Here is a 16,476-nt window from a genome sequence, read left to right on the forward strand (position 1 = left end):
TTATATGCTGTCTGTGTTCAGGACGTCTCATAAATCACTGGGATTCCCGAGTTTAAGTGCTGGACAGAACGTACACGCGTCTAACTGTGGTAAATATCAGCTCAAACCAGGGTTTAACCGCTATTCAATGAAACCTAAACAACAAATTATCATGTTTTCACTTCAAACAATGCTGACATTTGTCATTTAACAGGAGCTGTGTTTCCTAATATCCTGCTAATAACATGAGAAACAATAAAAATGTCACGTGACGACCTCAACCATCGGAGACTGGTCCAGTCATTCAACAGGAAAAATAACCATGTAAACACGTATGTGATCATTTCTCTGTGGGTGGAATACACCTGGACTTCATGGTCATGTTTAACCCACACGGATGGAAGATTAGGTGACGGCAGCGTCAACACAACGGACTAAAATACTCTGAAAATGCAACACAAACTGACACTGAATAGGTTTTCCTTCAGTGTTAACAGTAAATGCTGAATAAGAAGAAAATGTCTGAATAAACCACAATTTAGTAAATCATATCTTATGTCTATAACTCAAAGCTATCCTTAGAAAATCTGAAACTACCACCGAAAATAAGCAAAAATTCAATTTAAATTAGTGAAGTCTTCAAATAAAAATCAAATTAAAACTACTTGGTGCGTTTGTAAAACCAGCTGAACTCAACTAAAGTTAGAAATTAACCCTTTCATGCATGAATTATGAGAACCTTAATCATGATTTTTCCTCCCTGTTTTTATTCTTTAGGCATGAAGAAAAAAATGTGATTGACATTCTTTAAGAACCTATTTTTCATAGAGTTGCAAAAGTGTCCACTCAGACAGATACGATACATTAAATTTTTGAAGCCAAGAAACGTGTATTTACTGACATACTGTGAAAACTATGAAATAAAAACACTTTTAATGCTGCTAAACTGATGTTTTCTCGTATTTAAACATACTCTAATACTAGTTATTACTCACTTCATAGAGATAATATACAAAAAAAAAAAAATGTTAAAGAAAAAATGATAATTACAGTCTAATAACAATCAGCAGTTGATTTACACTCAAACATGTTAGTGCGATCAGGTTTATCAAGAACAGCAAAGTTACATGATGTATAAGTGCAGAACTAAAACAACCAAACCCATGAATATACAAGAGAACAGCTTGGAATAGCTGTCCACTGGAGTGACCACTATGCATGAAAGGGTTAAATTGGAAGTCTGTAAAATAAATAAATAAATAAAAACATTTCACAGTGTGTAAAAGATGAAAAGGTGAATGAAGCTGAAATAATTTTAGGGAAGTTATTTATAGACAGGTAAAACTAATTTTTTTTAAAATAATAAAGTTCTAATATTTAGAGGAAACATCAAACCTTTATGTAAGTCAATGGTATATCAAGAGTAAGATTGTAATATTTTGTGAAAAAGCCTAATAAATTTGTGATATTGTGACAAAAATGTCAGAATGTTCCCAAAATAAAGTTGTATTTGATGAGGAAAAAGGGTCAGTATTACAAGAGTCATTCCCAGTTGCCCTAAACACAACAGCCTGTGACCAGAAGGTGCATTTAATAGTTTTACATGTTCTTTTTTAAATAAGAAATTAAACTATGAGATTAATATTATAATATAAAACTCCTTTTCTCTCAAAATATTAGGATGCGTTTTGTCCTAGTCTTATGACTTTGTGGACCCACTTTGTTCATGTTTCTAAAGTTCTGTTGTGATTAAACCCGATCAGATCCCTTTATTTAACATCCATGTAAACAGTTCAGTTGAATCTCATCAGAATGACTCCATCAGGTTTTACTGAGTTTTTACTGAGGTCTAACATGTCAGATACAGTCACTGTGAGCCTGTGTGTACAACAGTCGAGTACGTTTGTGTATCGTACCTGAGAACAGGGGTCGAAAACTTCCAGGTTGAGCTGCCTCCCATCGATGGACAGTCGCTTATGGTACAAAGAGTCTGAAAACAGGTTCCACAAAGAGTCCAAATATATATTAATGACATAAAAAGGTCAGCAGTGTTAATATTTTAGCACTAAAATGTATAATGTTGTATTTCATGGGTGGTCAGTTAAAATATCTTCCTATGAATTTCTAAATATAGTTCTAGTGTCTCTGTACGTCAGCGTCATGTTCTATTAGAATCAATAACAGCTGAATGTGTGAGGTTGTCGGGTTCTGTCTGTATGTTCCAGTTCTGTGGTCTGGATGCACATCAATCTAACTATAGAAGTGGGCGGGACTTTCACTGGAGGAGAACTCAACTCATTCAAAGTCCATATATTTATAGCGGTTCTGATTTGTCTTTATTTTTGATTTTGCTCTTTTTTTTTGCTCTTGTGTGCTTTGCTGTACTCTACTATTACTGCTGTAAATCTGGAATTTCCCCTTGTGGGACTAATAAAGGACTATCTTATCTTATCTTATCTTATCTTATCTTATCTTATCTTATCTTATCTTATCTTATCTTATCTTATCTTATCTTATTCAGATTTAAATTTATTTGTCATTTCAGCATATAAAATACACAGAAATGAAACACTGTTCTCAGGTCCCGATTGTCAGCAGAATTGAGTAAAATACTAATAAAATACTGATTAAAAAAAAGACAATAAAAATACCTCCCCTCCCTTAAAAAGTTACACATAAATAACTAAGATTTATTATTTCTAAAGTGCACAAGAGTAAGGTGCCTATTAGAAGTGCATTCCAGGGCTTCAAACATCAACAGGAGTTTGTTTGAGTTATCTTATATGACTTCTATCAGTGATCAGTAGGAACTATATTGATATCTGTAACTATTTACATGTTATAAACCATTAAAATATGAACCAGTATAAGTAAAGGCACATTTTTAATGCTTCAAGAATTCATCAAAAATACAAAAAAAAATTTAATAATTTCTGAAAACTGTGAACAAACTTTGTAGACATTGTCCCAAGGACGATACATATGAAATTTGAAATGAATCTAACCAGTAGTTTCAGAGAAGAAGATTGTTGAAATGTAGACATTGGTGACCTTGAGAGTTTGACCCTTTGAGGTCATTTGAGGTCATTTGAGGTCAAAGGTCATGGACCCAAATGAAAGTCCATATATGACTTCTATCAGTGATTAATAGGAACTGTATTGATATCTGTAACCATTTACATGTTAGAAACCAGGGCTGTCAGACTCATTTTAGTTCAGTTTCACATTCTGCAGATCATACTGGATCATACTGGATCATACTGGATCATACTGGATCATACTGGATCATAACAGTGAAAAATGTTACATTAAATTATGATAATGTGTGCATCTACAAAGTTTCCTTAAAAATCTGAATAATAGGAACAACTTGAAATGTTTTCAGAAAAAAAAAAGTGCAATTTTAAAAACTATTCTGCCTCAGTTTATCATTTACATGTGTACATTAGAGCTTACAGATCACAGTGGATCTACAAATACACAAAACATTTAAAAACAGAATGTTGGTAAAATTGCATTTACTTCTCTTAAGACATTTCCGTTTGTTCATATTTCTTCAGGTTATTCATATTTTTTGTAAAAGTATCGTTTGTTAATGTAAACATTTTCATGTAATTTTACTTTTTTACACCAAAACAAAGAGAAAATTTGCTGTTGTCAGTATTTATAGGTTATTATGATCATATTTTACTGCTCTGGTCCACTTGAGAACTAATTGGTCTGTATGCATCTGTATGTGGAAGCTGAATTAAAATGATTTTGACGCCACTGATTGTTAATTTCTTCAGTGTAATTTTTGCACTTCACAAATTCATCCCAGGGGCTGGATTGGACCCTTTGGGGAGCCGGATTTGGCCCCCGGGCCACATGTTTGACTCCAAATATGGACATTAGAAGGAAAGGAACATTTTAAATATTTAAAAAAAAAAAAAAAACTAAATTCCTCAAAACTGTGAACATACTTGATATTGTCCCAAGGAAGACACATATAGAATTTGAAATGAATCCAAACGGTAGGTTAATCAGAGAAGATGTTTGAAGAAAATGCAATAAAGATGATGATGACGACAATGGACACAAAAAAACTTAAAAGCTAAAAAAACCTAAATCCATTGTCTGTGGAGATGAACTTTAAGACTGGACTGAACCAAACCCCATGACTGGACCGTCTGAGTCCATGTGTCGATACTCACTGGAGTTTGAGGCGTATTCACCGATGAAGCGTCTGGTCAGGAAACGCACGAGGACGGCTGAAACACAAGGAACCAGATTAGATTAGATTTAGATTCAACTTTATTGCCATTGCACATGTCACAAGTATAAAGCAACGAAAGGCAGTTTGCATCTGACCAGAAGTGCTTTAGCAGTGAATGAAAATGATATATTCCAGATTTAAAAAGTAGCCTATGATGGGTGTGATACAGATTATACAGCGTGTACAGGAGGATGAGCCAGAGTCTGACTGTGTGGATGTGATGTTTGTGTTGAAGCGTGGAGGTCTGAGGACAGCGGTGGTCATGGGTCTGTGGAGGGTCTTAAAGGGTCAGAACAGGGTTATCCCCACACACAAACACAAATAAAGAAAAGGCAGTCAGCCCAGTCCTTTCACTGTGGATTAATCCACTGGTTATTGTCTGGATCAGTGGTTCCCTGTGTGAAAAGGAACAACAGAGAAAAACCCATTAACCCATGAAGACCCACAACTACTTCTGTGTCCGCTCCCAAATGAATTTTCCTCTGTTTAACCTTTCTGAAGTAATTTATCATCATTTATTATGATTTTATCCTCTGTGTTTTCAATCTTTCACTGTAAATCATATATTTTCCTGTATTTAATTTAGATCACAGGTGTCAAACATGCGGCCCGGGGGCCAAATCCGGCCCGCCAAAGGGTTCAGTCCGACCCCTGGGATGAATTTGTGAAATGCAAAAATGACATTAAAGATATTAACAGTCAAGGATGTTAAAATCATTTTAGGTCATTTCAATTGAAAAATGATCAGACCAGTAAAACACTATCATAATAACCTATAAATTATGAAAACTGCACATTTTTCTCTTTGATTTAGAGTAAAAAAAGTTACATAACACAAGAGTATTTATATTTACTGACTAGCCTTTTACAAAAAATGTGAATATCTGAAATCTCTTAAGAGAAGAACCTGGAATTTTAGTAATATTCTGCCCGTTATTAACTGTTTTGTGTATTTGTAGATCCACTGTGATCTGCAAGTTGTGATTCACATGTGTAAATGATAAACTAAAGCGTAATATTGTTAACATTGCACTTATTTTTCTTAAGAATTTACGAGTTGTTCTTGTTTGTTAATGTTATGTTTGAGTACAATTCGTAGATGTAAACATTTTTATTACAGAACTTTACTTTCTTCACTGAAAAGTTCTTATCCTATTATTTATATAATTTTCCTGGTCCGGCCCACTTTAGATCGTATTAGGCTGAATGTGGAACTGAACTAAAATGAGTTTGAAAGCCCTGATTTAGATGCTCATGCAAACTCAGTAAATTCAGAGCTTATTTTATCAAAACAGAGAAAACTGAAGAAAAAGTGACGTCCATCCACTGTCTCTGATCCAACTCCATGGGTTTTACTGGTGAATCAATGTTTACATTTTTTATTTGTTCTTTGCGTTGCTTATGTTCTCAGTGTTATTTATTATTTTGCTAATTTTCTTATTCTTTATTGTTCATTTTGTTAATTTCATTTATTATTTGGCTTGTTTTTGTTCATTTTGTTGCCCTTTTCCTATCTTTTTTCCTACCAATTACTTCAGTTTGTGGATTATTTTGTTCACGTTCCATATTATTTTGTTGATTTATTTTTCAGTTTTGTTCGTTTTCTTCATTACTTTGGGTGTTTTTATTCATTTTGTTGCTTATTACTTACTACTTCTTAAATTTTTTTGCTTATTTTTTCCATGTTATTTATACATTTTGTTTTTTTGTTTTTTACACTTATTTTTTATTAATTGTTTGCTTGTTTACTAATTGTTTACCTCTACATACAGAACACAACAAACAACAATCGGCAATAGATATATCACAAACGAGCAGTAAAGAACTTAGGTTACATTCATGTAATAGTGATCAAGTTACGTAGTTAACTGTTTAGAGCAGTAGCTCCCACAGCCCACCACAGGACCAGCAGACAAACCTCACATCAGCTGTCCCCAAAGAAACCGATCCATTTGTTCCACCTTCTCATGTACACTTCAGTTTGCAGCCTCAGCATAAATGTTAATCTCTCCGTTTTGTGAATTTCATCCACTGTTTTCATCCAGTCCTCTAGCACCGCTGGCTCAAGTTGAAGCCATTTTCAAGTGATTGTTTTTTTTTGCTGCAGCACCAAAACTTTTTCAGAGGTATTTGTCATCTGTTGTCAAATCGTCAGAAAGATCTCCTAACAAAAGTGGAAGAGTGGGTTTTTGCAGTTTAAAACCCCAAATCTGTTCTATTTTTATTCCAACATCTTTCCAAAAAGTTGTAACTTTCGTACTGTAGGTTTTTTTTTTTTTTTTAAAGTCATTTTTGTTCATTTTATTTATTCATATAAAACCCAGTGTGTCCATCCACTGTCACTGATCCAACTCTATGAGTTTTACTAATGTTTCAATGTTGTAGAAGATGACGGTGTTTCCACGGTAACTACAGAGCCTCTAAACGTCCAAATGGGTCATATGTGATGACCATGAAAAGACGACAAACTGCATTTTACACCAATTATTTACATCACAGGTGTCAAACATGTGGCCCGGGGGCCAAATCCGGCCCGTGGGATGAATTTGTGAAGTGCAAAAATTACACTGAAGAAATTAACAATCAGTGGTGTCCAAATCATTTTAATTCAGCTTCCACATACAGATGCATACAGACCAATTAGTTCTCAAGTGGATCAGAGCAGTAAAATATGATCATAATAACCTATAAATACTGACAACAGCAAATTTTCTCTTTGTTTTGGTGTAAAAAAGTAAAATTACATGAAAATGTTTACATTAACAAATGATACTTTTACAAAAAATGTGAATAACCTGAAGAAATATGAACAAACGGAAATGTCTTAAGAGAAGTAAATGCAATTTTACCAACATTCTGTTATTAAATGTTTTGTGTATTTGTAGATCCACTGTGATCTGTAAGCTCTAATGTACACATGTAAATGATAAACTGAGGCAGAATAGTTTTTTAAATTGCACTTTTTTTTCTGAAAACCTTTCAAGCTGTTCCTATTATTCAGGTTTTTAAGGAAACTTTGTAGATGCACACATTATCATAATTTAATGTAACATTTTTCACTGATGTTACTTTACTGGTCCGGCCCACTGCAGATCCTATTGGACTGAATGTGGAACTGAACTAAAATGAGTCTGACAGCCCTGGTTTACATGTATTGATAGGACCAGTGCAGGGGGGGCAGACCCTGGTCCTACAGAGCTACTGTCCTGCATGCTTTAGCTGTATCCCTCTTCCACCACACCTGATTCAAACACCTATCATCGACCTCTGCAGAAGGCTGATAATGACCGTCAGGTGTGCTGGAGGAGGGACACATCTAAAACATAGTGGCTGTCCAGGACCAGGGCCGGCCCCCCCTGGCTTAGTGGATCACCAGGTATTAAACAGTTCACATTAGTAGATGGTTTTGGTCACCGGTGGAAAACTCACTCAGGTTTGATACAATAACCTTTGAATTTACTCTGAGCTTTAATGAACAGCCACATAATCAGTGAATTAAATCTAGTAAAAAACATGATTTTCACGGAAAAACGCAAAATAAAGAGGATAATATTACAATAAATGGCGATAAATCCCTTAAGAAAGGTTAAATATAGAAAAACCAAATAATTTGGGAACTGCCTCAAAAGTAGCACTGGGTCTATATGGATTTAAAAAATAAGTTAGTGAATTCACCCATGGGGAAGTTAACTGTAGTTATCGTTGCTCATCCAGACAAACTATCTCAAATTAACCCAAACAAATGTTATTCAGAATAAACTTGAAATTAAAAGTAATCAGTGACTGACTATCCCTAACTTAAATTATCTCATGTGCTTGGTAATAAGCTAACAGGCTAACCTACATTCAGATCATATTTACAGAGTATGTTCCTTTAGCTGAGCTGCCACAGCAGACACAGTAAATATAAAAGTCTGGACTGAAGCCTTCTGTTTCTGACAAAGAAAATCAAATACATTTCATTTATCTGTTCACTGTTTGGTAATAAAGACACAGACTGACTGGAAATCTCCCAAAATCTAAGAAATGTAATGTCATAAATGAGATTTTGTCAACTTTAGACAAACTAAAACAGAGCTGCACTATTTTTTTTATGGTGTAAATATGACCCCAGAAGTTCAGACTAAATGGATCACAGAACATGAACAGGACTGTGTTAAACTGGTCTGTTTCATTCACCTGGAACTACACTACAGACCAGCTGGAAGTCCACATGTTTGAGCTGTTGTTAAGATTTAAGAGCTGAAGAAAAATCCTGTATAATGTGTGCAGTGGTTATGCAGACTGTACTTACCTCTTCTGTCTAAATCAGTGCATTCGTTCTATTTGACTGAAGTTCAGTCTGTTCTGGTTCAGAGTTTGATCCAAACTCACTAAACTGACACTGAACAAACATCCTGAAAGTCTACATGTTTTATTCACACAAACAAAGTGGCTGTGGTTCAAGTTCAATAAGAGTCCTTTAAAAACTCAGAACAGATTGGACATGTTTGACATTAAACAGGTTTAATGTGTGGTTTGAGTTAAACTTCTACACAGAAAACACAACGACTGAGTCCACCTCCACCTTTACATGAAACAGCAGCCTTCACACACACACTGATGATGAGGAGCACACTCACCTGACTTCCCTGCACCCGGACTCCCCAGCAGGGCCAGCTTTATGTCGTTCATGTCCTGGTCCTGGTCCTGGTCCTGGTCCTGGTCCTGGTTCTGGTCCTGGTCTTGGTCCTGGTCCTGGTCCTGGTTCTGGTTCTGGTTCTGGTCCTGGTCCTGGTCCTGGTCCTGGTTCTGGTTCTGGTTCTGGTTCTGGTCCTGGTCCTGGTCCTGGTTCTGGTCCTGGTTCTGGTTCTGGTCCTGGTTCTGGTCCTGGTTCTGGTTCTGGTCCTGGTTCTGGTTCTGGTTCTGGTTCTGGTCCTGGTTCTGGTCCTGGTTCTGGTTCTGGTTCTGGTTCTGGTTCTGGTCCTGGTCCTGGTCCTGGTTCTGGTCCTGGTTCTGGTCCTGGTTCTGGTTCTGGTTCTGGTCCTGGTTGTGTCTGGATCTGGGTTTGAGTCAACAGCTCATTAAATGTTCCTCAGAGTCCAGCCCCTCCTCCTCCTCCTGCTTTGGTTCCTCCTCCTCTTTCTTCTCCTTTTTCCCTTTCCTTCTCCTCTTCCTCATCCTTCTTCACTGGTTCCTCCTCCTTTTTCTTCTCCTCCTTCCTCCTCCTCCTCCTTCTACTGCTCCTCCTCCTTTGGTTCCTTTTCTTCCTCCACTGGTTCCTCCTCCTGCTTTGGTCCCTCCTCCTCCTCTCCCTCCTCCTCCACTGGTTCCTTCTCCACCTCCTCCTCCTGCTTTGGTTCCTCCTCCACTAGTTCCTCCTCCTTTTTCTTCTCCTCCTTCCTCCTCCTCCTCCTCCTTCTACTGTTCCTCCTCCTTTGGTTCCTTCTCTTTCTCCACTGGTTCCTCCTCTTCCTCCTCCTCCTCCTCCTGCTTTGGTCCCTCCTCCTCTTCTCCCTCCTCCTCATCCTTTGGTTCCCCCCCCCCCTTTCTTCTCCTTTTTCCCTTTCCTTCTCCTCCTCCTCCTGCTTTGGTTCCTCCTCCTTTTTCTTCTCCTTTTTCCCTTTCCTTCTCCTCTTCCTCATCCTCCTTCACTGGGTCCTCCTCCTTTTTCTTCTCCTCCTTTCTCCTCCTCCTCCTGTTCCTCCTCCTTTGGTTCCTTCTCTTCCTCCACTGGTTCCTCCTCTTCCTCCTCCTCCTCCTGCTTTGGTCCCTCCTCCTCCTCCACTGGTTCCTCCTCTCTCTTCTCCTTCCTCCTCCTCCTCCTCCTGCTCCACTGGTTCCTCCTTTTTCTTCTCCTCCTCCTCCTGTTGACTTTATGATTATAAATACTTAAATACTCAGTTTTCAACAGAGCTGAAGTCATCCAGACCAGAACATGTTTACGTTTCATATTCCCTGAAAATCAGTCGACACCAGAACCTGGAGGTCCGACTGAACGAAACAAAGGCTGGTGTTGAAAATCTGTTTGATCTACTGCCCGATCACTTCTAATCCACGACCATTAAACAAAAGAATTTGAATGCGTCTCCACGGTGCGATGACCTCAGCCGCTCTGATGAAAACTCAGCTTTAACTCCATGACATCAGAGCGTTTACATCTGCAGTTTTAGAAGAAATATCTACTTTAAATCCACTGTAGTTTGAATATGAAGGAAGTTTTATTTTTATTTTGCATCATTCTGCGTCTTCATGTTAAGAAGAAGTTGCAAAGAAACACTTCAAGACAAATAGGACGGAAAAGATCCAGGACAAAAACAAGACTGTATTTGAATCAGATGATGGATGTTTTTGTCGGTGAAGTGAGCGGCTCTGTCTACGACTGGACAGAAAGTGAACACAGACTATCACACGGGCTCAAAATGACTAGAAAGAACAAAAAATAAGAAGAAGAACATGGACACAGAATGATCTAGACAAACTCAAATGGAAAATAGTTGAAAGTTTATTTCTATAATCTCATAAAGTTTCATTATGAACATTTACAGTCATGTTTCATAATAAAAATGAAATGAAATTTTAAAAAATCCAGGTCTGTTTTTTCTTTTTCTTTTTCTTTTTTTTTTTTTGCTATAACACACTGTTTTAAACATTAATTACATGTAATAATGATAATTACTGGACAGATATTGAAAGTTAAGTTCCTCCTGAAGAATTGTGCAAAAGAACTGACAAAATTTTCTGACAATTGTATTGGAATAAAAAAAGCATAAATAAATGTAGGCCTTTTCTAATGGTAGTCCTTACAGAGTTAACACCTTAGATCACAGGTGTCAAACATGCGGCCCGGGGGCCAAATCCGACCCGCCAAAGGGTCCAGTCCGGCCCTTAGGATGAATTTGTGAAATGCAAAAATTACTCTTAAGAAATTAACAATCTTTTTAGTTCAGGTTCCACATTCAGACCAATTCAATCTCAAGTGGGCAGGACCAGTCAAATACTATCATAATAACATATAAATAATGAATAATATTTTTTTCTTTGTAAATGTAAATATTTTCATGTATTTACACTAAAACAAAGTATAATTTTGCAAAAAATGTGAATAACCTGAACAAATATGAACAACCTGGTCTCCAAGTCTTAAGAGAAATACAATTTCAACAAGATTCTGCCTTATTTTAGGTTTAGGTTTAGGTTAGTTTATTTCAGACACAGACATAATACAAAACATATGGGGAAAAAAATAAATAAAATAAACAATACACAAATAAAAAATCAAACAATAGAAGAAAATAATAATAATAATAATAATAATAATAATAATAATAATAATAATAATAATAATAATAATGATAAACAATACACAAAAAATCAAATAATAGAAAAAAAAGAACAACTGTTGTGCCTGAAAGGAATTTTAAATATTTTGTGTATTTGTAGATCCACTGTGATCTGTAAGTTATAATGTACATGTGTAAATGATAAACTGAGACAGAATCTTATTAAAGTTATACTTATTTTTTCAGGTTGTTCATGTTATTGACATTGTTTGAAAGGATAGTTTGTAGATGTAAACCTTTTCATGATGTAAATTTACGTTTTTTGCTCTGAAACACAGAGAAAAGTGTGTTATTGTTATATATAATATATTATTTTACTGGTTTGGCCCACTTCAGATCAAGTTTAGCTGAATGTGGCCCCTGAACTAAAATGAGTTTGACAGCCCTGCCTTAGATGATTCAACATCCAAATATAAATGGATGAAACAATAACGTGACAAACAGTCAGTGAATGATCCTGAGGTTTCAGATGTACGTATAGACGTTTCAGAGCCTGGACCGTTGACTCCATCCACTACAGAGGTGATCAACACGTGGCTCCAGACCTGGACCCAGGCCAGGCGCTCACGTGGGACCGCGTCATGTGAACATAAAGAACAGACCCGTGAAATGAAAACGCTCCAACAGCATCATTACATAACATCTGAGCTCCAGGAATTCCATCATCCATAACACAACTGTACATTCCACTGAAACAAACCAAACAGGTCAGTTTAGGTTCATTTACTTACAGATAGTCTGAAATACGTCAAATGATTAAATTAGATTACATTACATTAGAACTTTATTGATCCCTTGGCCGAAGCCCTCGGGAAATGGAGGGTCCAATAGCAGCACAAACACCAAAAGTACAGTCAAAGAAATAATATAAGTAAATAGTAATACAATAACTATTAAAAAAAACAGGCAAATGCACATTAGAAAGCACTAGTGAAAACAACAAATAAGAGACTAACAATAATAAGTTGTAGTAATAATAATAATAAATAACTAATTATGTTATGTTATAACATGCACAATATGTATGTGTGTGTGTGTGTGTGTGTGTGTGTGTGTGTAGTCACAGGATAAAAGTTGTAATAAAGTGATAACAGTAATAGTAATCATAACAACAATATCAGTAACAGTAATAAATAAGTTTAATTTAACCCTTTCATGCATGAACTATGAGAACCTTAATCAAGATTTTTTTTGCTGAGTGTTTTTATTCCTATTTAGGCATGAAAAAAACAATATGATTGAATTTTTTTTATGAATCTATTTTTCACAGAGTTACAAAAATGTCCACTCAGCTGGACAGCATGTATTTGATTTTTGAAGCAAAGAAACATAGATTTCAAACCCACCATCATAAAGTTATAGACTGTGTGAAAACTATGAAATATATATATATTTTTAATGCAGCTAATCTCATGTTTTCACACATTTTATCATATTCTAATACTAGTTATGGAGATAATATGCAAAAAAAAACCTTTCTGTTTGAGAAAATTAGCAGTTGATTTCCACTCAAACATGTTAGTGCAGATCAGGTTTGTCTAGAACAGCACAGTTCCAGTCATGGTCTGAATGTCAGCGTAGATGATGCATGAGCGTCCACTGTGTTGGCTGATATCCTCCTGAGACCCAGGAAAGTGAACATTTTTAGCTTTTTTTTTTTTTTTTTACATTAAACAGTCATCTTGATTGGAAACTGCATAATGCAACAGTTTTTCAGATACATTTTTAAAATTATTTTCATTTATTTATTTTTTAATGGACTGTTCTTTGCAATGAACAGCATTTTTTTTGTGAAACTGTCAAACGTTTGTCCCCTACAGAGGACAAACATCCATTGCTGGGTCTCAGGAGGACATGGAACTAAAACAACTAAACCCATGAGTGTACAAGAGAACAGCTGGAGAAGAGGCGTCCACTGTAGTGACCACAATGTATGAAAGGGTTAAAGAATTCTGATAAAGAACAAAATAAAATGAACCGAAGAAAGAACAAAAACGATGCATTCCAGCCTGAATTGGTTGATTTCAATGTGACTGAGGTCATAAGAACTGAACATTTGTTCTTAAACACAGTCCGATCTCCAAACAGAACCCTTTAGTACATGTGTGTGATGGTGGTGAACAGATGGTGGATTTGTTGTATTCTTCTTTTCTCAGTCTGAGTCTGATAAGGTCTGGAAGTCCACGTCTCAGATGTTTGATCTGGATGTGGTTCAGAGCAGAGCCGATTGGACGGAGAAAATATTTAGCACCTGTTTATTTTTTTTGGTGCTAAAGCGTTCAGAGGCAGATTGTGGAACCTTATTATGGACGTGTCTGTTTGAGTGAAGCCTCTTGGATGAAACACAGCAGATAACGCTGCTCGATTTGGAAGCTTTTAAACCCGCAAACTGACAATCTGAAAAAAGGACCCGGGCAGAGACCACCAACACAACATCATCAGTCATTTGACTTCAGGAGTTCAACGTCTCCGCTGTGGAAACGTGATGGAACGTCTGCTGTGGAGGCCAAATTTGGAGATGAAACCAGACAGAAGAACAGAAGAAGAAGGAAAAGAACAAAAGAAGAAAATGTCCCTGTACGTCAGCGTCATGTTCTATCTGATTCAATCCCCAGCTGAATGTGTGAGGTTGTCAGGTTCTGTCTCTGTGTTCCAGTCCTGTGGTCTGGATGCACATCAATCTAACAATAGAAGTGGGCGGGACTTTCACTGGAGGAGAACTCAACTCATTCAATTTAAGTCCATATACGACTTCTATCAGTGATCAATAGGAAATGTATTATTATCTTGAACCATTTACATGTTATAGACCAGGGCTGTCAAACTCATTTTAGTTCAGGGGCCACGTCCTCCCAGTATGATCTGCAGTGGGCGGACCAGTGAATTCAGAACATAATAATATATAAATAATGTCAACTCCAAACACTTCAATGTGTTTTATTGTGAAAAAAGTAAAATCACATTATGGAAACGTTTACATCTATAAACTGTCCTTTTAAAAATGTGAATAACATGAACAACCATGAAAAAACTGAAGTTTATTATGATAAATAAGTGCAATTTTAACTCTATTTTGCCTCTGTTTACCATTTGTAAATGTGCTTTAATACTTACAGATCACAGTGGATCTGAAAATACACAAAATATTTTAGTAACTGGCAGAATATTAGTAAAACTGCACTTACTTCTCTTAACACATTTCTAGTTTTTCATGTTTTTTTATGAAAGGCTAGTTTGTAAATTTACACATTTTCATGTAATTTCACTTTTTTACACAAAAACAGAGGAAAAATTTGGAATTGTCATTATTTGTAGGTTTTTATGGTAGTATTTTACTGATCTGACCCACTTGAGACTAAAGCAGGGCTTTATATGACCCCTAAAGTAAAACCATTGACTGTTAATATCTTGAGTGTAATTTTTGCATTTCACAAATTCATCCCAGGGCCGGATTGGACCTTTTGGTGGGCCGGTTTTGGCCCCCGGGCCGCATGTTTGACACCTGTGTTATAGACCATCGAAATATGGACCATTAGAAGGAAAGGCACATTTTAATATTTCAAAAATTCGTCAAAAATCTAAATTTCTCAAAACTGTGGACAACCTTTGTAAACATTGTCCCAAAGAAGCTACAGATAAAATCTGAAATGAATCTGAGTTTCAGAGAAGAAGATTGTTGAAATATACACATTGGTGACCTTGAGAGTTTGATCCTTCATGGTCAGTCAAGGTCAAAGGTCATGGACCCAAATGAAAGTCCATATATGACTTCTATCAGTGATTAATAGGAACTATATTGATATCTGTAACCATTTACATGTTATAAACCATCAAAATATGGACCATTAGAAGGAAAAGCACATTTTCATATTTCAAAAATTCGTCAAAAATCTAAATTTGTCATAACTGTAAACAAACGTTGTAGACATTGTCCCAAGGAAGATACATAAAGTAGTTTTGTGAGAGAAGACGATGAAGATGAAGACGAGGCCAGACACGGCGCCTTCAGAACAGCTCATGTCCTTTTGACCGTTGAGCTAAAAATGGAGTTAACATCATCAAACAGCAGACTGATATGAACTTCACCAGATACCAGACCTCTGAGTATTCAGCCATTAAGGACACAGTAGACCGGTTTATCCTGAAGAACCTGACCCTGTTGGAGAGTGGATCCGGACCCGTCTGGTCCAAACAACAGACCGGGCTCTTATCTCAGAGGCTTTGAAGTTCATAAATGGAACATATGGAACAGCACCACACAGACGGAGACAAGATCCAGACATGACCCCGTAAACGGACAGGACCACGGGTTGGACAACGTCAGGGTCCATTTACTCCATTTAATCTATAACAAGACAAAAAGAGGAGCCTCAAGTTTTATCATCGTTCTCATAGTATAACTACATATGAGCCATAGCCATGTTTGGATGACTTATAACATGGAAATAATTAGAGATATGAATACAGTTCTTATTGATCACTGATAGAAGTCATATATGGACTTTGATTGAATTAGTTGAGTTCTCCAGCAGAACCTGACCTCCTCGCAAATTCAACTTGGTATTAATTCTGACAGAACATGACGCTGACATACAGAGACACTGGAACTATTTTTATAAATGAGTTGATAGTTTTCATACATGATGATTATTTATATCATAAAATCCATCAGAGACCTTCTAGTCCAGTATGAACCATCCAGACCACTCAGGTGGTCTGGTGCAGGTCTGCTCTGGGTTCCAAAAGTCAGAACTAAACATGGAGAATCAGCGTTCAGTTTCTATGCTCCGTATATCTGGAACAAACTACCTCCAAGCGACCTCCGTGACCCTGGTGAGGATAAAGCAGGTTCAGAAAATGAATGAATGAATGTGTTGTTTTCTTCCTTGCTGTTTTTAATCACCTTTTACATGTTTCTTT

The 16,476-nt window shown here is 36.5% G+C and overlaps 1 protein-coding gene across 1 annotated transcript in view; it reads right to left on the bottom strand.

Moving 5' to 3' along the window:
• The window catches only part of LOC115420456 (ras-related and estrogen-regulated growth inhibitor-like protein), a 15,357-nt gene extending 6,333 nt beyond the window's left edge, over window positions 1-9,024 (bottom strand). The window contains exons 1-3 of the mRNA XM_030135700.1: window positions 8,857-9,024; window positions 4,173-4,229; window positions 1,896-1,969 (exon numbers count right to left, since the gene is read on the bottom strand). Of these exons, the coding sequence (XP_029991560.1) occupies window positions 1,896-1,969; window positions 4,173-4,229; window positions 8,857-8,908 (183 nt within the window). The 5' untranslated portion in view covers window positions 8,909-9,024. The remainder of the gene's footprint in view (window positions 1-1,895; window positions 1,970-4,172; window positions 4,230-8,856) is intronic.
• Window positions 9,025-16,476: the final 7,452 nt, after the last annotated feature.

This window comes from Sphaeramia orbicularis, chromosome 6 (assembly GCF_902148855.1).
Source record: "Sphaeramia orbicularis chromosome 6, fSphaOr1.1, whole genome shotgun sequence".
NCBI classification, from domain to species: Eukaryota; Metazoa; Chordata; class Actinopteri; order Kurtiformes; family Apogonidae; genus Sphaeramia; species Sphaeramia orbicularis.